Here is a 22,046-nt window from a genome sequence, read left to right as displayed (position 1 = left end):
TATATATACTGTATTATACATACTGTGTATGAATTCTGCATATATATACTCCACCCAGGGGAGGACTTTACTATTAGGCAAGGTAAGCAACTGCCTGGGGCCCCAATTAATAGGGTCCCAAACAGCTACGGATTTATTATGATGTTTAAATATTAAAATATTGAATTATGTTTCTATTCTAATTCATTTACCCCGAAATCATTACAGAAGGCCCCAAAAGCACTTAAAATATGCAACTGTATACTTCCTCTTGTATTTCAGAGGAAAACATTGTGCCACTACATTTACCTGATGGATAAATGTTACTGGATACATTGCAGATTCAGATTTTATTCACAAAATACACATTATAAGCACATTATTTACTCATGAGGAGTTTTTTATCACAATACAACATTTTTGGTTCAATCCCCTCTGGTATATGTTTCCTATTTAGGCAACAACCAAGGGTTAATCATCAGTATTTACTATTTCTTACTCCAAAGCACTCTTCTGTAGGGAAAAACTTGTTTTTCTTTGCATCCGTGTAATAAAAATAAATCCGTAAGATCACTTTTTCAAAAAGACATCATCACATTACCATATGTGATCTCATACTGGAATCGCTTTTTGAATAACCTGACATGGAAAAAGGGCCTGCAGTATCTGATAACTAACAGAATGAAGGAAGTTTCTATCAAACTTATTCATAGATTTTACCCAGCTCAGATGTATTTTTTTTAAAAATAGAAAAGATATTAATAATCTTTATGTGAACTGTAACTCCTCCAAGCTCAGTTTGCTTTTTTTTTTTTACTTTTCTTCTGCAAACTGTAAGATGTATATTTTCATATTCTGTATATGACAATTTTGTGGAAAAGGAAATTATAAGTGTTTTTTATGTCAATAAAGAAGAGGGGGAAAGATACACACTGCACTCTGGCTTTCACAGTTTATTGTTCACTAAAACCCTGTAAGTGTAGTCTGAGTCCAGTCACAGCTAGTTATTCTACTGACATCCTTTACTGACACTTAATTTAGACACTTCTACGCATTTCAGTTGTTTCTTACTTAACAAGATACTTAATGGACAGGTTCACAATTTTCAAGTCTATCTCAAAACAACAGTCAGGTGTCCACATGAACAGTGACACAGTGTAATCATTCCTCCTGTTCATACTGGCTGTTAAAAGATCTTCTTCAAATGCACTTCCAATGTACGTGATGGAGGCCAAAATCCACAGTCATTTTGTATAAAAATGCATTTAAAAGTTGATCTGAAGCTTATGTGAGGCTTCAGCAGTCTGAGTTAGTCATATCAAGTGGATATCTGCCACATTAACAGTCTTTTAGCATCAAATTCCCTCTTTGTGTTTCCCTGTTAAGCTGCAGTGGAAGTAAAGTAACAAAGAGGGACCATGTGTAATTGTAGAGCGTGGTCTTTAAAAGCTCCAAATTCCCAGAAATATTACCGAGCACATGACCTGTGTCTTCTGAGAAGCCAAAGACATAATACAACCTGCAACGATGGATCACAAGACATTGCTCGTCACATGTCAAAAACATTATTTAGGCTAAAACAGTAAAATATTAAAATATCATGTCTAAAATATTATCTGCATAAAAGCCATCATCTGCAATATGAATGTTCATCTTCATGTCCCAAAAACACTACTGAGGACATGATCTGTGGCTTCTTTTTTGTAAGAAACCAGTTTTACCAACTGAGGCCTCAAAAATTTTATAAAAACAATTTTAGATGTTTTCTTCCATGATTGCGAGTCTCAAGATTCAGTATCTCGCTTCCGTCGTGTATGAAAGCCGACATTTTAAGATAATTAAACCTATAAACTTTGGCCGCCCTGCAGGATGTAAACAACAAAACATGAGTTTCTTGTTAAGCTACAACTACTGAGGACAAATAAATAAATAAATAACTTTACAAGCGTTTTCAGTGAGCAACATTTTATTCTCCTCCTATAAACAGACAGTAAACACAAGCTACAACAAGTCAAAAGTAGACTCTAAATAATACAAAATGAACATCCTCTATGTCTCAAGCTTGCTTTAACATTTGTCCCGAAAGAAACCAACAAAGAAACAAACGTTAACACTCAGTCATTACAATGTACAAGTTGAAAAGAAGGACAAAGTGTTGAATACATTGAGCTTTTTACCAACAGAGCACAAAAACAGCAAGAGCATTACGTGAAATCAGGTAACAAATGAGATACAAGCGCTTTTAAATATTAGCTCATTATTACCAGGAAATTTGTGTTTCGGTTTCTTCTTCTTCTTTTTTTTCTTTTCTTTAACAAGACACCAAAGTCTGAATCATGACTCATCTGGTAAATCTGAATCATGTTTCCAAAGTCCAGGGATTTTCAAACATCTGAGACGTTCGAAACACATATGGTGGTTTCATTACACCATTTCTTTTTCTTTTCTTTTTTTTTTTTTTACAGCACAAGAAAGATGTCAACACAGGATACGATTTAAAATTAAGGACTGTACATAATTGCAGGGTGCGCCTTAGGCGAGGAGACGAACAGTCTTTCCAGTGACTGTCAAATAATCCTCATCAGCCAGAGCCCGCAGCGCCTCGTCAAACAGCTCCTTAGTGATCGCCTGGAGAAAAGAGCGACAGGGACAAAAGTTATTACAGGAACTGTTGATTTAAAAAAATGGACAATGTCTAAGTTTTGAAAAGTTACTTTGTGTAAAATGTAACTACAAATACTTTCGTAGCTTTTTCTTCTACTCGGATGACTTTAATTTTATTATTAATATTGAAGTGAAGTTATGTTGGACGGCAACCTTTCATCTTCCATTTACTACTCACGGAACCACAAAAACTTCACTTCACAAATGTCAAAATGACTGAAGATTGTATTCCCGCTGCACTTTTACAGTTCTAAACCGGCTAGCTGAGATTTAATGGAGCATTACTGTATCTTACATCACTGTCATACACCAGAAATTAAAAGATCTCAAGTCTCTTAAGTTCTCACAGCTCTGAAGTTATAATAGAAAGATCAAAATGAAGTTTCCTGCATTGATTTAACTCTGTAAGAAACTAATAAAGCTATACAATGAAAGGCAAAATGACATATTTACCGTCTCAGACTGTCCTCTGAGGTCATCAAGCAGCTGCTGGTATTTCATGGCAGGTGTCTTTCCTTTAGCCTGGATCAGTTTCTTCAGGGCCTGAGCGATGTCCTCCTTACGCTTGCGGGCGGTGGCGCTCATACCTGCAATCAGAAAACAATATAATGAAATACGCTGCTTCCTTTTGTAGCTTGCGTGCTGATTCACTTAAAATATGAGCAAAACATGATCGACCACAAAGCAGCAGTGAAGGCTGAAAGTAAACGTTTTTAAGTCAGTTGGAGTTGATACTAATAAGACTTTGGGTTGATATGTTTACTATTAATCTTAGAATAATCTCAGAATATCATGACGGCTTTAAAAACGTTCTCAAAATACATCCAAAAGCAATTCAATATTCTCTCCAACATACCTGTTGTGAGAATAGAGATGTCGACAAATCCCGTCCTGGGGTCGGTGGCCGACTGTTTGAGGGCCTCTCGGTGTAGCCGCTTGGCCTCCTCCACGTCGATGGTCTCCACCTTTTCAGAGAAACGCACCTTGGCGTGGGCCTCTGCCAAGCGGATCAGGGACTCCAGCTGTCTGGGGTAGGCGGACACCATCCCCCTGCCACTGCCGATCTTCCTCATGTCAACGTAGGCCTGAGGACCAACATGCACAAAGGTAAACTCTGAATCCAAACAGGTGAATTATTAGCCAAAACTGGCTGAAACTTTTCAAGAAAATGTTTAGAAATTATGGAAATTTGTAGAGAAAACGAACCTCGATCAGTGCCTGGCTGGCTTCCTCGCTCAGTCTCGGGTTTATGTACGTGCGTGCGTATGCGATGTAGTCCTTCAACACAGCCATGTCGAGGAACTCCTCCTCTATCTGCTCCTCACTCTGGTAGTAAAGCGACACCAAGTGGTGGGCCAGTCTGCGATCGTAAGCCTCGTCTTGGGGGTCCAGCATCAGGAAGATCAGGTCAAATCTGACAGAGCACAAAATTTTTTATGTTCAAAGGGTGTAACATGACAACTGAGAAAACCATTGACATTAAGGTTGTTCCTCGTTTTATTTTGAAGCTCATTTGTAGCTGATTAATGAGCTAAACGTCAACCCGCCTATTTAGCAACGTTTTTAACTACGATCAAGGTTGCAGAAATCATTTTCTATCAGTTGTTCGAGTGTGACTGAGCTGATTGATTGTATTAACCTGGACAGCAGCGTGTGAGGCAGCTGAATGTTCTCAATCGTGGTCTTTTTGGGGTTCCACTGAGATTCAATGGGGTTGGCGGCGGCCAACACAGCAGTGCGGGCGTTCAGCTGGCAAATGATTCCAGCCTGCAGACGTAAAAGAACAGAAACAGAGTGAGAAAAATTATCTTGTTATTTCCTCCTCATGAGTTTCCAGCCCTTCTATCCAAAAACCTCTAAATATCAAATTCATCAAACACACCTTGGCGATGGAGAGAGTCTGCTGCTCCATGACCTCGTGCAGCACCGAGCGCGTGTTGTCGCTCATCTTGTCAAACTCGTCGATGCAGCAGATGCCGTTATCGCTCAGCACCAGAGCTCCGGTCTGCAGGACCAGCTGCCGGGTCTCCGGGTCCTTCATCACGTAGGCGGTGAGACCAACGGCGCTGGAACCCTTTCCTGACGTGTACTGGCCGCGGGGCACCAGGTTGTACACGTACTGCAGCAGCTGTGACTTGCTGGTGCCGGGGTCTCCGCAGAGCAGGATGTTCACCTCGGCGCGGAAGTTGCCACGGCCGGTTTGACTGAAGTCTTTGCGAGTGCCGCCGAACAGCTGCAGCAGGATGCCCTGAAACAAGAGAAGAGACTAAGCACTCAAACAAGTGTCGTCGTTACACATCTAAGAGGTTTTTTTATATAGTTAGAATATCAATACTGTGACGACACTAGAGAGGGTTATTATAATATCATGTAAGGCTTCAGTGTGATGTTTTCCTGTTTGTAAAATGGTTGCAGAATAGTTTAATGAACTTATTTAATAATTCAAACCAAGTGAGATAAACAAAAAGGACTTCCACCACAAGCTTTTCCCTTTTTATTTTAATTATTTAAGTTGTTATTCTAATTTTTATTTCTTTGTGTTTTTCGACTTGTGGATGTTCTCACATATACAGGTGCAGCAATTTTTCCTGTTGATTGCACAAAGAGCTCACTGCTGTCATATAAGTTCTGATGAAGGCTTCCTGCTGAATCTTATCAGCCGTTTTAAAAGGCTGCTAGTTGAAAATTAAATTAATAAAAATGATCTGAGACATGAGGTGATTCTTTGTTTGTTTGTTTTTTTTTTTTAAATCAATGAAGTGCTGCATTTCCCTGGATTTGTTTTGGGGAAACAGATGCATCATATATCCTAAATAATGTCAAATTACAGATATTAAAACGTATGAAACTCAGTGTAATGTCTGTTGTTATTATTCTTAAGTTATTGATGTAGTGGACATTAATCCTGCCTGAAAAATGGTTTTCTGTTCACTGAAATCATGAAATTTGATTCTGTCATAACGAAGTAGCTTTGATTCGTGTGATACATCATTGTACTTATGTTAACACCTTTATCTCATTATCTTCTTTTGTGTATACACCTGGTTAGCGACTAGTTTCAAAACGACGAAATCCTGCAGATAATTCAGTTCGTTTGAAAAGGAAACCTAACTGACCATTAGCAAGATCATTAACTCGACGTTCCCTCTTCAATCATTTTTTATTGAAGGAAACGGTGCATAATAGTGAACAATATACCAGGAGGAAGTAAACGGATGTCACTTTGTGGTGTGATCAGAACTTTATGCTGAACCTTTGGACTTAGACACAACGGTGTGACTAATAATTATGGCTCCGATGACGTTCGTCCAAGTAAGCCATTATGTACGATAACCAGGGTGATAAAACTAGCACACCTTCATGGAAATGAGTCATCAAAGTGATTAATTGCACCTGTGAATGGCTGTCCTTGGAAAACCATCTCCAAAACATCAACTTTTGATATGCTATGAAAAAAAACACCTCGTTTCAGCTTTGGTGACAAAATATTTCCAGCTAATCCAATGGACCCAGTTTAAGTGGGAGACTTTCCTCAATCCATAATGCAACACTTAATACTTCAGTTCATCTGATTTTTTTTTAAAAATCCACAAATTTAGAAATGAATGGTTTGCTTTGGTTTCTTTAAGCTTCTTTCAAACTGCTCGTTGGACGTTAAATGTGATAACAGAACAAAAATCTGTGTTTCTAACTGAACTGATCACTCGCACGTAAACACCCTCAATACTTTAGCTCGCCTCTATTTTCACACACACACACACACACCTTCTTGATGTCCTCGTGTTCGTAGATACTCGGTGCCAGGGCGGAGGAGAGACGTTCATAGACGTCCGGTTTGGCTGCCAGCTCCTTCAGGGTCTGCACGCGGTCTTCAGTGAAGAGCTTCTGTTCGGCCTCCTCGTCCAAACCGTGCAGCCTCTTCTCGTCGGTCTTGCGGAAGTGGATGGCGTCTATGTGTGTTTTGTACACAGACTTCACGTTGCTCTGACGTGGGTTCAAACGCATGGGGACCGCTCTGTAGATACCTGCAGGGACATTTGGGAAGCTGTTAGGATGTTCGTGTGGAAGAGTGAAAACTGGACTGATCTAACTGGCCTTGTAAGAGCCACAGTGACGATATCAATTAAATGCCAAACATTTGCTGGTTTTTACTTCTCAAATGTGAGAATTTGGAGCTTTTCTGTTTTCTATCATTGTAAAATGAACATTTTGGAATTTTTGGTCTGTTTGACTGCAACAATTAGACAAAATAATGTAAGTGAAGACTTGTTCAAGCATTTTTTGAGCAAAAACAGCAAAAACAATCCACTGATTCCAGCTTCCAAAACGTGAATATTTCTGGTTTTCATACCCTTCTGTGATAATAAATTGATTATCTTTTGGTTTTGGGCTGTTGGTCGGAGGAAACAAGATATTTTGAGAAGTCATCTGGAGCTCTGAAAAGTTGTGTTTGTCACAATTGGCTGACATTTTACAGACCACACAAATAATCGAGAAAATAAATCAGATTAAATTGATAATGAGAATAATCTATAGTTGCAAGCTTAAAGAAATAAGACAGCTTGGGTTTTTAAACCACATTTTATGGATTAAATTAGAGCTGAAACAGCTAAGTCTTATCAGAAAGTTTATCAGCAACTATTCAAGTAATCAACTAATCATTTGCATCAATTCCCCGGTTCCTCGCTTAAATATGAGAATGCTTTCTCTGCTTTATATTAATTATATACTGAATGTTTCTGGACTATTGGTTGGACAAAACCAGCTATTTATAGACACTTTGGGCTCTGAGAATGTCAATTTTCACTACTTCCTGACATTTTATAGTTAAACAATTAAGAAAATAATCAGCAGATTAAATTATTATCTATATTATTCTATATTATATTATTATCCTTAGTTGCAGCCCTAACTGTAAATATTTATCTTACCGGTGATGTTTATTCTGTCTCCTGGCTGCACTTTATCCACCAGGTCATTGTGAGCATAGACAACAGTTGTGTGAGGAGTCTGACCGGCGGGCATGTCTTCAGGAGACTCCTGAATTTTGACCTGTGGAAGATCAATAAAAAGAACAGATGTCATGACCTCAACAGCGACACATCACTAATTATTACTTAACATATTCCGAGACTAGGTGTCATTTACTGTAAGCAATCTGCCCCATTAACCAACCCCATCAGACTCTCACCATCTGTTTGTCTGAAAAGACGGAGCGATTGTGAATGAGCGCCAGGCTGTGGGTGGTGTTGCAGTGGCGGCAAACAGCCGGCTCAGCGATGCGGCCGCGATCCACTTCCACACGGGTGCTGAAGGCGCACACCTGGCACTGGAAGAAAGCCTCCTGCATCTCGGGGATGAGCTGCGAGGTGCGGATCACCATGCCGCTGATGGTGATCAGCTGATCGATGTCTGCGGAGGCAAGACATAAGGCACACAGAAGCTTTACCCTGAAGCCGATACCTCACATTTTATCAAACCGAGAAACAATGTTCACAAAAATCCCACGTGAAATATGGGATAAAAATATGTTTGAAACGGTATCCGGTGACATGGCTCATGAATCCACACACACCTTCTGGGTTCAGGGTCCTCATGTTTCTGGTTTTCAGGGCGTTGTAGGGGCGGACTTGGATCTGGAACTCCAGGATGGAGTCGGGGAAACGCTCAAAGAAAAGCTCGTTCACTGCCATGTCGAAGGTCGGGATGACTTCCTGCCGAAGGAACATGTAACATTTATATCAATATGCTGACACACAGCTATGAGAAACATTAAGTATCATTGAAATTAAAACTAATCCGATGCCTGAAAACAAATCCCTACATCCGATAAGTAAGATGTAGTCAGTTTCTCTTCCACTTTAATGTATAATCTAGTAAAATGTGTGCAAATATGGTGCAGGAAACACTTTGGAATAGAATTGATGGCATCCAAGCTGATGCTATCACCTCTCTACTGTCCAACTCAGGCAAAAATCCCCCTCCTCACAAAAAAGTAATAAATAAAACTGTTCAAACTGAATATGAAATAAAGGAACTATACCTGTGGGTAGCAGATGAGCTGCCTGTAAAGTTCTGCATCAAAGGCCTGAACATGGAGGCAGTTCACATTCAGCACTGGATCACCAACAACACTGATCTGTGGGACAAAAAAAAAAAGTAAAATTAATGTTTAAAACAGAGATTTCCTTTGATGTTAAGACTCAATTCTTGAAAGCACAACATAGTAAACAGATACAACTGAGTACACTACAGTACCTCTTCCAGCTTCTGCATGTATAAAGGCTCGTTCAGGTCCAGACCAGCATTCTCATCTTCAGTGGATGTTGGGTCGATGAATCTCTGCAGGAACCTCTGCAAGCAAAGTGACACAAAAGATGTAAACAATAACTCTTATGGACTAAGAATAGAGGTTTCTATTGGAACAGCTGAAGAGTTTTGTTCTTTCGTACCTGAAACTTCTCCTTGCAGGTCCCGACGTTGACATCAGTCCCCCAGATTACGAGTCTCTGACCTGCATTTTGCTCGCTGGCGACTGCGCCGTCGGCACTCGGCTGGAGGAAGACCAGTGAAGAACAGTGTTAGCTATTGAGTCTCTCATCGTCATTTAGGCACGATCAACACAGCATGGATAATTGTTCAAATATTCTCGACCCCTCCTCCACTGACCGGCTCAGAGTGGAGATCAACTTGGGGAGCCTTCCTGACTGAGCCCAGATCAGGACGCTGTCTGGCAGGTGTACCACGTACGCCACTACGCGGGGTCCCCTCAACTCTGGAGCTGGGGGTCCCGTACATCAGAGGGGAGCTCATGTCAACTTCATTGGGTTGAACTGTTAAAGAGAGACAGACGTTTATATCACACGGGTCATCAAGTGTGTCACAAAAAATATTATACCCACATTTCCTGTTGAGAAACGCTAAAATGCCTCAAACTGGACACACGTGTGGTCTTTACTACCTGATGGTCTCGGGCTGGAGAACAGAGAAGTGTCCTGCGGCGCTGATGGACTGAGCATGTCAGTGGCCGGGGAGGTGGGCATGGGCATCAGGTCCCCGTTGGACGAGTCCTGACCTCTGCGCCGCTGCGAAGGAGGCGAGGTGGGGCCTTCACTGCTGGCTGATGTTAAACATGACAAGAAGAGAAGTCGGCGTCAGTAAACACAAAAAGACGGAGTCTCAACCTATAGTCACATGACATCTCAGTGACGCTGCAGCTGAAACTCAAGAAGTGTTTAGCAAAAGGTTTAATTTCATTTAAGCCACAGGAAAAGATTTTAAAAATTGAACTCACGTGTGGGTGGATTGGTATTCCTTCCACGTTTGCGTCCAGGAGTTGATGTTGGGGAAGACATTGTTGATGCAATATCTACAAATTAAACAGATTAAAATGGATTAACCTTAGTATTAAACTTATCAAATATTCAAATGCTGTCCTAAGTCTGACACCTGGTGGTAAGATTTCTACATCCTGGCAACTGAACTCGGAAAGAAGGATAAAACATGTTTGGTTGTGCTTTTTTTTCCTATGGGAGGTCAGAAGGGACAAAAGTATCAGCTTTTAATAAGATTTTGATGTGTGTGTTGCCACAAAATTTTATAAGGGGCTTAGTGTTGGAGGTAGATCTAGGAGTCTGTGGGAAATTTTACATTGATGTAGTGATGATTGCCGGAGAGTTTTATCAACCTTTTCTTGTCATCCGTGTAATTCTGTTGCATACTTCCATGAAAATACTGGAACTTAACTGAGCTGATTTGTAATTGCACTTAATGTGTTAACAGACTATTGTTATTACTTAATGGTTTTAGGTGATCATGTAAGTGGATTCATATGTTTGTATTGTATTATTTATATCAAACTTCCTACATAAAAAATTAGCTGGGTGAAGTCTGGAAATCTTGTAAAGGCCAACTAACTCCTTTTTTGCTCAACCTCCACTTTCCTACGTCACTACGTTGCACTTTTCATTTGCATGATGCCGATGATGCTGATGTGTTGTGGGCTTTGATACCAGCTGTTAAAAAGACAGTTTACTTGCACTGTGGATTAATATTTTCATTTTGTGATAAATTCCTCCACTCTTTTCACTCATTTTATCACATTTATATGACAAAACTCGACATGACACATGCAAACATACAGTGCAAAACATGCCATAAACTCACAATATCATATTAGTTTAATCTACTTATGTCACTTATATGTTATTTAAGATCACTTACATATAACATAGTTTATATCACTTATATCACATCAGCCAACTGCTTTTCTTTACATGTTTATGCACCAATAAGTTAACATCAGATTCTCCAGAATGAAGCTTTAATGTTTTCGATTATACTCCACAATATGCTCTTAAATATTGTGGGTTTAATTTTAAGTGCTTTAAGTGTCTGTTTTCCGACTTTTACTATAAGATTTCAGTAGGTTTGCAGTTAAGTTTCCACCATTTGACATGTGGCTGCACAGGAAACAATAACCTGAAACTTACTGGGACTGTTTGGCCTGATTTACATGTAAAAATGAGCATGTCAATAAAATAACACGTTCATGCGCATTAAACATGTTTAACAAACGAGACTCTGGCAGGCTAAACTTCATTTAATGAACGGATTAATCAAAGATAAACTAACAAAAAGAAGTCTGTTCTTACCTCTTCTTGCGTGTGCGTCCGACTGCTGCAGATCTGGCGCGAAACTGCGAGTGACGTAATTTTCGCGGGGAAGTTTGGACCAATCGGAGGCCAGGATCGTTCCTTTCTTTCCGGCCGATATCTTCGCTTTAGTGGGGGGGTTTGTGCTGACTTTTACATCTTGCGACTTTAACTGAAGATGATAAAATGTCTTAGTACGGAGTAAATAGTTTAAATCACATCTGAAAATACACGTTTTCTTCGACATGAAATTCAACACACGAACTACAGAACCTGCACGTCTCTTTATGATGTTTGATACCCTGAGCTGATTTGGTTTGGTCCAAGTGATTTTTTCCCCCCACTTTATCTTTATTGACAAAGTTTAAAAAAAAATACAAACATTACAGCACCAGAAAAACATAAATATACATAAATATCTAAATAACTGATGTCTGGAAATAAAAAATAAAACATTTAGGCTGCATATAGAAATAAACAAGTGTATAAAAAATAAATAAAATACCTCAGCGAGTTTTATAATTGCAGTACAATACAAAAAGTATACATATGCATGTATATTACTTTGTAGTGTATATAATTTTATCTAAAATTAGGAATGTTTTGGATACTTTCTATCGTGATACACCTTATTTAAAGAATTGAAAACAACTTTTGAGGACTATCAAGAACTATTTGGCTTGTATTTAATTATTCTTGACTCATATGTATATAGAATTTTCTAAGAAAACACAAAGGTTTGATGGCGAAATCTATCAAAAATTTTCCAACAATGCAAAACGATGTTTAGAGACAGTAGTGAAGACAACTGGGGAAATATCTCACTAAAAGTGGGCAGAATAAGAAAGTTTAAAGAGTAAGTGTTCCTCATTTCTGCAAAATGGCCAGCTGAAGGAAAAGTAAGCTCTGAATTGACGTTTTTACATTGACCACCACGTGGCGCACTTTACATGTGAGAAAGGACCATGAGGAAGGAAAATTACAGCACACTTCCTGAAGAGGGGGGAAAAAAACATAGGAACATTTCCGAGAAGTGTAAGTACATGTGTGTCAGTTAAGGTGGTGTTTTAAAAGATAACATTTATAAGATAAGATAAACAGCAGAAATGCTATACATCACTAATAGAAGCTTATCAGCCACCTTTAATTCATTTCTCTGCCTCCTAATGTCACACTGTAAACTGTATCCAGCGCACTGAAATGAGAAAATTTAAATTTAAACTAATAATTGGCACATTGGGTGTGAATTTATTTGCTTTTTTTTAGTTTTACGCTGAATTGATATAAATCTGTAATCAAATATGACTGTATTGATGTTAATAACCAGTGATGAGAGTAATTAAAGGGTTTCGTAATGCAAACATACATATTTCACTGTCATGTGTAAGTCTAAGCAGACTATATATATAATGTACAAATACTTTATGCACATACAACCACAGCTATAAGTAACTTATATTTATTCTAGCTTTATTGAAACTACCTGAACCACAACCTGACCTGTATTTTGTTGTCCTGCTCTTTCCTGTGTATAATAACTATATGTTTAAGTTTGTTTAAGTTGTTGTATTTGTTCAGCAGCACGTCCAGTTTCGTATCCGTCTGTAAATTTGTTTTCTGTGTAAGGAGAAGGCAAAACCCTTGTATGTGTAAACTTGGCCAAGTCGAACTGTCTTATCTTCGTCTTCCCAAAGTTTTTGACAACCAGAAGTCAATTTTCAATCAAATACAGGGGTCAAAATTTATGCAACTACTTTTCTCAGTGGGTTAAAATGTCTCAGTGCTTAAAGTCCTTTAGAGCAGATTTTTAAAACGGCTTTAATGTTAGTTTTATCATTTTTGTTGTTGTTGTTATTTTTCTTAATAGTTTGATTTTCTTGTATATTTATAGGTAGAAATAATCAATAAATCTCATAGGCTTTTTCCTCACCCTGCACATTGATTTTTTTCTTGTTGTTTGTATGTATTTGTTTGATTTTAACCTGTGCAAATAAATAAATAAGTTGAGATAAAGATAAACAATTATATTTTTATCAGCTATATTTTTAAAATCAGTACTTTTCAGCCACCCTGAGAGGTCAAATAACCTCGTGATTTACATCGTGATAATAATAGTTGCGATTATAAATAATGAATGCCTGTCTGTAAGATTAATGGCAGCCTAAAAAAATAAAAATAAAAATAAAAAAAGGGTGTACGTCTTTGTTTTGGCGGTTTTCCCTCCAGTGTTACACTTTTATCACACACTCTTTGTACATTGTGCCACTTTTGGGACAGACATTTATAGTCCGACTAATTAAACGTACTCACAAACACGCAGAGCCTTACAGTACAGTATGTAAACAACTCTGAACCATTCATACAGTCGTAGTAAAAAAAAAAAAGTGGGTGGCATGAGGAGCAAACACGCCCTCCTCTCCTCAAATGGGAAGTTGACAGACACCACGTGACCCCCGCCTTGCCTTGACTGGCTCGTGACAGGGAGGTGCGTGTGACGTCAGCGGGGGGAACGATACAAAACACTCCGCGAAAACTAGAAACGTTTCAGAGAGGTGAAGTCTCATGTCAAAAGAGTTTTACTGGTGTTTCTAATGACAGCACCCTGACAGTCTATACCCAGGGATAAAAAAAAAAAAAAAACGCCAAAAAAACGCCAAAGAAGAATTTTTTTTTTAAAGGCGCCTGTTAAGAAAGTAAAGCCGCTGCAGGGTGTTTTTTTGTGCAGAGCTGTCACACCTGTTGGTCACATTTTAACAAGTTTTTAATTCCTTCCTAAACCACGTGGACAAGTTACCAGAGTTCATGTGTGACATATACAGCCTGGACTCTCACTGCGTGTCTCCACCATGCAGCATGAGTTGGGCAATGGAGCCTGCTAACTTCTACGAGAGCGCAAAACTAAGCGGACCGCAACAGGGGGTCTGCAAGCCGGGCAACAGGAACGACGGTGGCGGTGCATCGGGCGAGGACGGCACCATGGTGGAGCTGAGCACCGCCCCTGCCATGTACGACGACGAGAGTGCCATCGACTTCAGCCAGTACATCGAGTCCATGACAGCCGTGCCAAACCTGGAGCTCTGCAACGACGAGCTCTTCCTCGACCTGTTCAACACTGTGAAGCAGGAGAAGGCGGATTTCTACAACATGTCGAGCTCCGCGGTGCTGCCCGGCAGCATGCACCAGCTGTCAGCCGCGTACACCGCCGAGAGGAAAGCGGACAGCGGGCTGGATAAGGGGGCGTTCAGCGCGCCTATCAAGCAGGAGTCCGACTGGAGTGACAGCGACATATCCTCATCCCTGCCTTCCCAGATTGAAACCTGCGCCCAGACCTCTGTCAGCCTCCCCACGGGGCAGCCGACTCCCCCGACAACCCCGGAGCCTGTCTCCGCTGTCAGCTCGGCCAAATCCTCCCCGCGGAAGATGGGGAGGGAAAAGGGCAAAAAGGCGGTGGACAGGTTCAGCTTTGAGTACCGTCAGAGGCGAGAGAGGAATAACATTGCCGTGAGGAAAAGCAGGGACAAAGCCAAGATGCGCAACTTGGAGATGCAGCAGAAGCTGATTGAACTGACCTCAGAGAACGACAGGCTTCACAAAACTATCGAGCAGCTAACCAGAGAGCTCACCGGACTCAGAGATTTCTTCAAGCAGATACCCAACTCCTCCTATCCGGGCTCCTCCACGGGTGTAGAGAGCCGGTGACAAATTCATGTGTCACTTTTTTCTTGTACGAACTGAGCTTTTTTTTTAGGAGACATACCTCAACAGACATTTCGTCTTACCATCTGTACCAGATGTATTTTAAGCTTACCATAATGGCACTGGAAAATATATGATGTTGCTGCCATATTTTTGTGGGATTTTCTCTGTATTAAATTATTTTACCACTGCATTTACATGATATGGTACATGTTTTATAATTCCAAACTTTGTATAAGAGCCAGAGCATGATCTTTTATATAGTTTGTATGAAACCTTGAAACATTTTTGTTTATGGAATATATAATAAAAATCGCTTTAAAAGGTGCACCACTGCCTGGTCTGTGAGTAGTCTTTGTATGTAAATAGCTTGCCCTAGTTTAACAGCTGGATTTTTCACAAGAAGTGAGAAAGTGCAACAGGAAGTTGAAAGTAAAGTCAGCAATAATAACACCTTTTATTGACACAGATTCAAGCACCAGTTAGAAATCTTACAAACAGAGGTAGATGACCACTTAAAAAAAAAAAAAAAAAGTGTTTACAGCCAAGTCACATCCCAAGTTGAAGAAACCACGTGAGCTGTTCTGACAGACTGCATACCACTGGTCTACCCTTGGGCTGTCAACTCCTGGTCCGCAGGCTCACATATCATTAACACAAACAAGACCTTGTCTCTTTGCAGCCTGTTCACTTCAAGCTGTCAGGGAGGCCTTCAAGGGGGGTTGAGAGAGGGGGCGGGAGACTAAACTGGCTCAAACCAAGGTCTAGTGTGCAGATCCTTGGAGCCACGCTGAAGCCTGAGGATTGATATCATTAGCTCCGAACGCCTCACAGGCAGATTTCTTCCAGGCCGATCCACAGAGCCGGTTTCCTGGTGACGACGCGGACGTAGACTGCGAGGGGGCCCACCTCTTTTCCCAGGACATTCTCCACATCGTAACCTGGGAACTGAAACAGACGGTGCATCAAAAACCTCACACCTGCACACTGCAACCACAAACAATCCTGTTAACATATCCGTATTTACTTCTGTTTAGGCTGCCAACTCATCTTTTTTTTCTTCGAAATAATCCCCTCCACTGTCCTGAAAGTACTATTCATCATTCTTCCAGCTGATGATGTTGCTGAGGTTGGAAAAATACCGAAGGCCACTTAAGGCCTCTGACCTTTGCACTTCTCATTGGTCAGCAGTATTTCTTGTGAACTAAAAGTTAATTCTGTATTCCCCTGGGAATGCAGAATAAATGCATAATGTAATGTAATGCATACAAAAAGGTAAATTACAATGTATTTGCATGTTTATTATCAGCACTGCCCCTCGGAGGTTATATTTGAATACGTCCAGCGTGCAAACAACATGCAAAGTTAAAAATAATCACTAAATGCGGGAGGCGGTGGAGTATTTTGGCAGCAAATTTCTTGAACTGTATCATTGGTCAGCATGACTCAGGGGATTTTGTTCATTGCAGAACAGGCTTTTATCACTATGATATGAACAGACGACTGTGTTTTCAGGACGTATTGACAGAAAATCAATACACCGTGCAGCTCAATGAGAGGCAGGTATTTTCCAGTGTTATGTAACAGTGTGTCAAAGCAAAGCTACCTCGATGCCCTCCAGAGCCGCAGTGTTCAGGATGGACATGATTGTTTTTTGCTGCAGCTGTCAGAAAGAAAAAAAAAAAAGGTGCAGAAAAATTAATGTCTTTTTAACTATCACCTTAATGTTGTAAATTTAAACCCAATGCTGCACTGTGCCAGCTATTGAATAACACCATTGACCCAGGGGTTAAAATATCATGACTGATAAGAATACTGATAGTTTTATCAGTTTGGCTGACTTATTTACCTGATTACAATGTCACACCAGGTTCTACATTATAAAATAACCATCATGCAGATGCAATTAAAGTGAAATGATTTTAATTCTGTTATCTATAAACATGCTGAATATGAATTTTATCTTTCTGTTTGACTGCATTCTCTGTACCGACAAGTGTCACGGTCGACTACAAAGGAGAGCTTTGTGAACATGTATTCAATGTCTTGCTGATAGACACTTGAACAGGATACTCGCCTGTCAAGAGGGTTTGAAAAAGCCTGGCCAGTTGCAGGACAAGCTATCTGATAACTGCATCAATCATTTTTTTCAGCAAATAATTAGTTCCAGCTTCTCAAATGTGAATATTGGCTTGTTTTATTAGTCTCGTATGCCAGTAAACAGACTACTTTGGGGTCTTGGAGTGTTGGTCGGACACAATAAGACATTTAAAGACGTCACCTTATGCTTTTTATAGACCTTAATATTACAAACTACTTGATCTTGCTGCTTCCGTTTTGTGCACTTACAGTTACAAAGTGAAATCATATCTCATTAACCCTCTAAAAAGTTGGTATTTTTAAGTTTGAGTCATCATAAAAGGAACATAAAATACGTTTTTGAAATGCAATCTTGTTCTCACCTTAACTTTTATAGTGCAATCACTTATTGAAGAGGAACTCAGGAAGACTTCCAGTTGGATCCTTGTGGCGGGTTTGTCCACCAGTGACTTACAAGAAACACAGTGGAAGTTCTGACTATGAAAAGAAAATATATAAAACAAAACCTAAGTTATGCTTCGTCATGATGATTCACATCAAGTTATTTGGATTCATCTTCAAAACTTACGGTCTGTGAGCTAACATTTCTAAACTGTCACTTCCACAGTGGTTGCAGGCCGGCCAGGAGTAAGCTGTGTTCTCATCCACGCCAACTATCACCCCTGCAGAGAGAAATACAGCTAATAAAATCAACATTAACACATGCACACACACACACACACACACACACAAAAACCCTTTGGAGAGCAACCATGCACACTGTACCTTTCATCATGGCTTTACTCTCCACCAACCATCTGCTCAACTTTCATCTTAATTTTTATTTACATGTCTTGTTGTTTTCAGCTGTTGGATGCCAAAGGAAAAACGGTGACGCCTAACGAGAAGAAACACTGATAAATGATCTACGCATAGGCTTCAAAGTGTGTGTATGTTTGGACCAGAGTGTTGGAGATAAAAACATCACTTTCACTTTTATCTGAGATTGCAGTGATAAATTCAGCAGAGACATACTCCCTGCCTGAACAACATCTCACTTGACAACCAAAAGAGCAGCTGCCCCACAAACACAAACACAGAACCGTAAATAAGATACTGAATTTAACACTGATAAAAAGTTCTCGTACATTCCGGTCTGAGCCTTTTTTCCACTGGTAATTTCCAGATGACACTATTCACGCATGAGTGCAAAAGATAATATGTTTGTTTTGTTTGTTTTTTTCCAGCCACCTGACCAAACATGTATGGCCAGAGCGGTCAGAACCAAGAGGGTTCACAGTACGATCTTTGCCTGCAACTGTGACACAGATGCAGATTATTATCTGATTTAGCTTGTTTTTTTCTAATAAACCACATTAACATAATTGGAAAGAATCGAAGAAGGAAAAAAGCAATATTTAACTGATTATTGGTCGCTGCTGAAGCAAAAAAAAACAGTAAAGCAGTTCATCTATATGCAAAAACTCTTCGACTTTGAGCTTTGTCTGGGTTTAAAAACATCAAAAAGCTTTAAAATATTAAAAAAAACGTCTACACTGACAGTATGTGCAATACATGTTTTGTGGAAATGCTGGTATGTGCCTTCTGACTGTAACTTATTTTCATATTATGCCACCCTCATCTGAAATTTAAAGCCTTATGTGGGGCAGGCATGTTAATTTAACTGAAAAAATGACATGGGAATTGACATAAATCCAACAAAATTTCATGTGTTTTTATTTTATACAGTCCCAAACAATGACAGCCCGAGGACACTGACTAACAAACAGCAGAAAGCAATGCTTTAAAGCCACATCAAGGCCTTTTGTGGAGCAGTTAACTATATATGAAAAAACAAGCGGTTTTCTTCCCCTGAGAAGAGAACACAGTGGGGGCATGTTGGAGGAGGAATCAGTTCAGATGAAGCGAGCTGCATGAAAACCACAGGATTCAGTGAAAGGGGACACTGACCTGTGAGAGTGCAGAGGGAGTTGGGTGTGATCTCCAGACCCACGGGATCCAGTCTCACAGGTCGGGGCAGGGGCTGCGCCTGGGGATCGGTCAGCGACTGTGAAAGTGACCGCGGCCTGGCTGTGGATGTGAGACTGCCCTCAGGATGCACGTCAGAGCACATCTCAACGACTGACTGCTCCTCGCACAGGAGGACACCTAGATGTTTTGAAATTGAGAGATGGTATTACGAAAGGAAATCTACTGACTGTGCTGATCTGCAAAACCAGAAGACAAGTTAAGGTGCAGTGATGGAAGCAGATCTCAGATCCTGAAGTAAAAGTACCAGTACAACAGTGTAAAAATACTCACATTACAAGTAAAAATCCTTCATTCAAAATCCTGTAGTGCTCAAAAAATGTTGTCTATGACTAATATATCATCATACACGACATTAGATCAATAATATTGATGGATCAATGTGTAAGTAGCACTTCACTGTTGTGGCTGGTTCATATGGTGCTAGTTTTATTTACTGTTGGGTAAGTATCTTGGGGATGGGCCCCTCCAAAGGGACACAAGATAAATCTGATGGGTCATGAGATGATTCATGAGGAAGAAAAGAGGAAAAAAAAAAAGTTCTACAACACAGATTTCTATTCTATTCTATTCATTTTGGAGTTTTCTCTAATCTTTTTTGTTTTTGTTAAATCTTGGATAATTTGACCTATTTGACCTCAGCTCAGATGAAACCATCTGAGAAGTTTCGAGGGCTTGAAATCTCTCTGTGGTATAACTGCTATCAGCTTATACAAATATGAAACATGATAAGGATTTTTGTGGGATGTCACAAGTTAAAAAAAAAAAGGGAGTCACTAGTTTAATCTTTAGCTGTGCACTGTAATATAGAAACTTATAGGTTTTGTATGAAAAATCGTTATCTGTAGCTGTAGCTGGGGAAAAAAAATGCAATATTTCCATCTGAAATGTAGTGGAACAGAAGTATAAAGTAGCAGAAAGTATAGTACAAGTACCTCAACATTGCACTTTGATACAGTATATATGTTGTACTTTTTCTTACAGTATATTTAACTGACAGCTATAGTTACTGGTTACTTTTCAGATTTAAATTTAAACTATCTAACAGTATATAAAGAAGTTCAAATTAGCTTTAAGTATATTTTGCTGAGTACTTCTGCAGTGCGTCAGTTAATGTACTGTTACTTCTCACCACTGTTTGGGTGACTTGTGCACTCAGTCCTGTAAGGTAAAACCACAGATACAGAGATAGTGATTTGAATGGCATGACAGGTCACAATAAAGCGCTACCATGTTCTTTGATGGCATCTCTGAATGACATTCGACAGGCAGCGGGGGAATTTAGCGCTTTGAGGACAGAGGAAGTAAGCACACAGGAAGTGTTCACACACAGGGCCACTGTGCGCCTGCATGGCCTCTCAGGTGGCTCTTCTTGAAGACTAGGGTCTGTCAGCACCAACCAAACCTCACTTCGGCCTATATCACAGTTCTGAAGAAGACAGAGACACTGAGAATTACTTAGAAACAAGCACACAGTGACCTAGAAAGCATTAATGTAAAGGAAACACGACATATCGAAAGCTTAGAATGCAAAATTTAGACGTAGATGTTAACTTCTCTGTCTAAGAATCACCTGGAAATGGCTTTGATGAGATTATTCATTCAGCAAGCTACAGACAATGCTGGTTTACGACTGCAAAAGCATTCACAAGTGTATCTCTGTTTCCGTGGTGTTGAGCATGTGGCAAAGTCCACCACTTTGTTCTGATCTACTATCTCATCTTGGTCAAAGTTTAAAGGTTTCACCAATCAATGGTAAAGAACAGCCGGGCCTCACAGATTGTCATACACCCAGCGATATGAAGGCTGGTCTCTACGTCAAAGCTGAATCTTATCAGTTTGTTGGTTCAAATGATCTCTAAAAGATGATTGAAGAGCTTCAGAAGACACAATGTTTATTTTGTTCTTCTGACTAAAGTAAAATTAAGTCAGTGTTTTTGTGCTATAAGAAAAAGAAAAAGACACAAGTACCTGTATTCTCTTGTATATGACAGTGGCAATAAAACTGCAGCGATGGGTTTTGAGCTCACTCTGAAAAAAAAGTTTAAGATTAATGGCACCCACAGGCTTATGACATGACCCACTGAAGATAAGCACATTTTTTAAATTTCTGTGTGCAAACATTTTCACCTGCAGCACGTCTCGTAAGGTTCGTTCTGTGGGGGGAAGGTAGAGCGGGGACACAGCCTGCTCCTCAGTGGGTTCAACTGAGCTCTCCTGACCTGACAGCAGGTAGCAGAAACTTGGAGCCGGACATGGAGGACGGCTCTCCTGTAATAAAAAACAACAACAACAAAAAAACAAAGACAGGATACTTTTGAACACTCTCCATGTTAAAGAAAATGTATTGAATCCTGAATTTCTATCAGTTATCCTCAAAATAAGCCATTCTTCCTCATCAGATCATTAAAGACTTAAAGGACTAGTTTGACATTTTAGAAAATGTGCTTATTCACAGGAAGTTCACTGACTTCCTGCAGTTTCCGCTGGTTGCCCGGCAACCTCACAGTGACAACAACACCCTAGGAAGTCACTGCGCCCAACTTTTACAATTCAGTTTTTGTACAAATTACACAAACAAGATATAAAATGTTAACTGGTGAGCTTTAGAGGTGCCAATGGGTAGGTTTTGCTTTCGGACAGAGCCGGGCTACCTGTTTCCCCGTTTCCGGTCTTTGTGCTAAGGTAAGCTAACTCACATCTACGTTGCATCTGTTCCTGGTATCGATCTTCTCATCTACATCTTGATGATTCAAAGCAAAATGTTGAACTATTCCTTTAATATAATTTTCAGCACTTTTGAATCAGTTCAACATTTTAGACGTATTCTCTGGACATGTGCAGCGATGGTGCATTTCTGTTTTACTGCAAAAAAGGCTGGATATGAACGCAAATGCAGAAAACTAAACAGTGTTTCCTGTTCAA

General features: G+C 39.9%; 3 protein-coding genes across 3 annotated transcripts in view; 1 reads left to right on the top strand and 2 right to left on the bottom strand.

The window, feature by feature from the left end:
• Window positions 1-1,927: 1,927 nt before the first annotated feature.
• On the bottom strand, window positions 1,928-11,406 carry mcm4 (minichromosome maintenance complex component 4). Its single transcript, XM_067606048.1, has 17 exons — window positions 11,298-11,406; window positions 9,938-10,012; window positions 9,605-9,763; window positions 9,313-9,476; window positions 9,096-9,197; window positions 8,902-8,997; window positions 8,687-8,782; window positions 8,219-8,357; window positions 7,835-8,055; window positions 7,575-7,695; window positions 6,409-6,668; window positions 4,526-4,891; window positions 4,283-4,410; window positions 3,850-4,057; window positions 3,500-3,728; window positions 3,097-3,230; window positions 1,928-2,607 (listed from the first exon to the last, which is right to left on the bottom strand). Exons 2-17 carry the CDS (start codon window positions 9,996-9,998, stop codon window positions 2,512-2,514), a joined length of 2,580 nt encoding a protein of 859 aa, XP_067462149.1. The 5' UTR covers window positions 9,999-10,012; window positions 11,298-11,406; the 3' UTR covers window positions 1,928-2,511.
• A 2,425-nt stretch (window positions 11,407-13,831) lies between these two features.
• On the top strand, window positions 13,832-15,321 carry cebpd (CCAAT enhancer binding protein delta). Its single transcript, XM_067606064.1, has one exon. The coding sequence runs from the start codon at window positions 14,100-14,102 to the stop codon at window positions 14,994-14,996; it is 897 nt and encodes a 298-aa protein (XP_067462165.1). The 5' UTR covers window positions 13,832-14,099; the 3' UTR covers window positions 14,997-15,321.
• Window positions 15,322-15,426: 105 nt separating this feature from the next.
• spidr (scaffold protein involved in DNA repair) overlaps window positions 15,427-22,046 on the bottom strand; it is a 33,677-nt gene continuing 27,057 nt past the window's right edge. Inside the window, exons 13-20 of the mRNA XM_067606049.1 lie at window positions 21,252-21,392; window positions 21,093-21,152; window positions 20,352-20,550; window positions 19,044-19,241; window positions 17,662-17,755; window positions 17,456-17,570; window positions 16,600-16,656; window positions 15,427-15,941 (exon numbers count right to left, since the gene is read on the bottom strand). Coding sequence (XP_067462150.1) covers window positions 15,822-15,941; window positions 16,600-16,656; window positions 17,456-17,570; window positions 17,662-17,755; window positions 19,044-19,241; window positions 20,352-20,550; window positions 21,093-21,152; window positions 21,252-21,392 — 984 coding nt within the window. The 3' untranslated portion in view covers window positions 15,427-15,821. The remainder of the gene's footprint in view (window positions 15,942-16,599; window positions 16,657-17,455; window positions 17,571-17,661; window positions 17,756-19,043; window positions 19,242-20,351; window positions 20,551-21,092; window positions 21,153-21,251; window positions 21,393-22,046) is intronic.

Source organism: Thunnus thynnus, chromosome 12 (genome assembly GCF_963924715.1).
Source record: "Thunnus thynnus chromosome 12, fThuThy2.1, whole genome shotgun sequence".
Lineage (NCBI taxonomy): Eukaryota > Metazoa > Chordata > Actinopteri > Scombriformes > Scombridae > Thunnus > Thunnus thynnus.
This window is presented reverse-complemented; position numbering and strand designations above follow the sequence as displayed.

Coding starts and splice junctions, on each gene's coding strand:
- cebpd (XM_067606064.1), top strand. CDS start 14,100: ATGTGTGACATATACAGCCTGGACTCTCACTGCGTGTCTCCACCATGC.
- mcm4 (XM_067606048.1), bottom strand. CDS start 9,998: ATGTCTTCCCCAACATCAACTCCTGGACGCAAACGTGGAAGGAATACC. Junction 8,998..9,095: donor CCTGCAAGGAGAAGTTTCAG/GTACGAAAGAAC, acceptor CTTTGCTTGCAG/AGGTTCCTGCAGAGATTCAT. Junction 4,058..4,282: donor CCTCACACGCTGCTGTCCAG/GTTAATACAATC, acceptor GTGCTCTGTCAG/ATTTGACCTGATCTTCCTGA.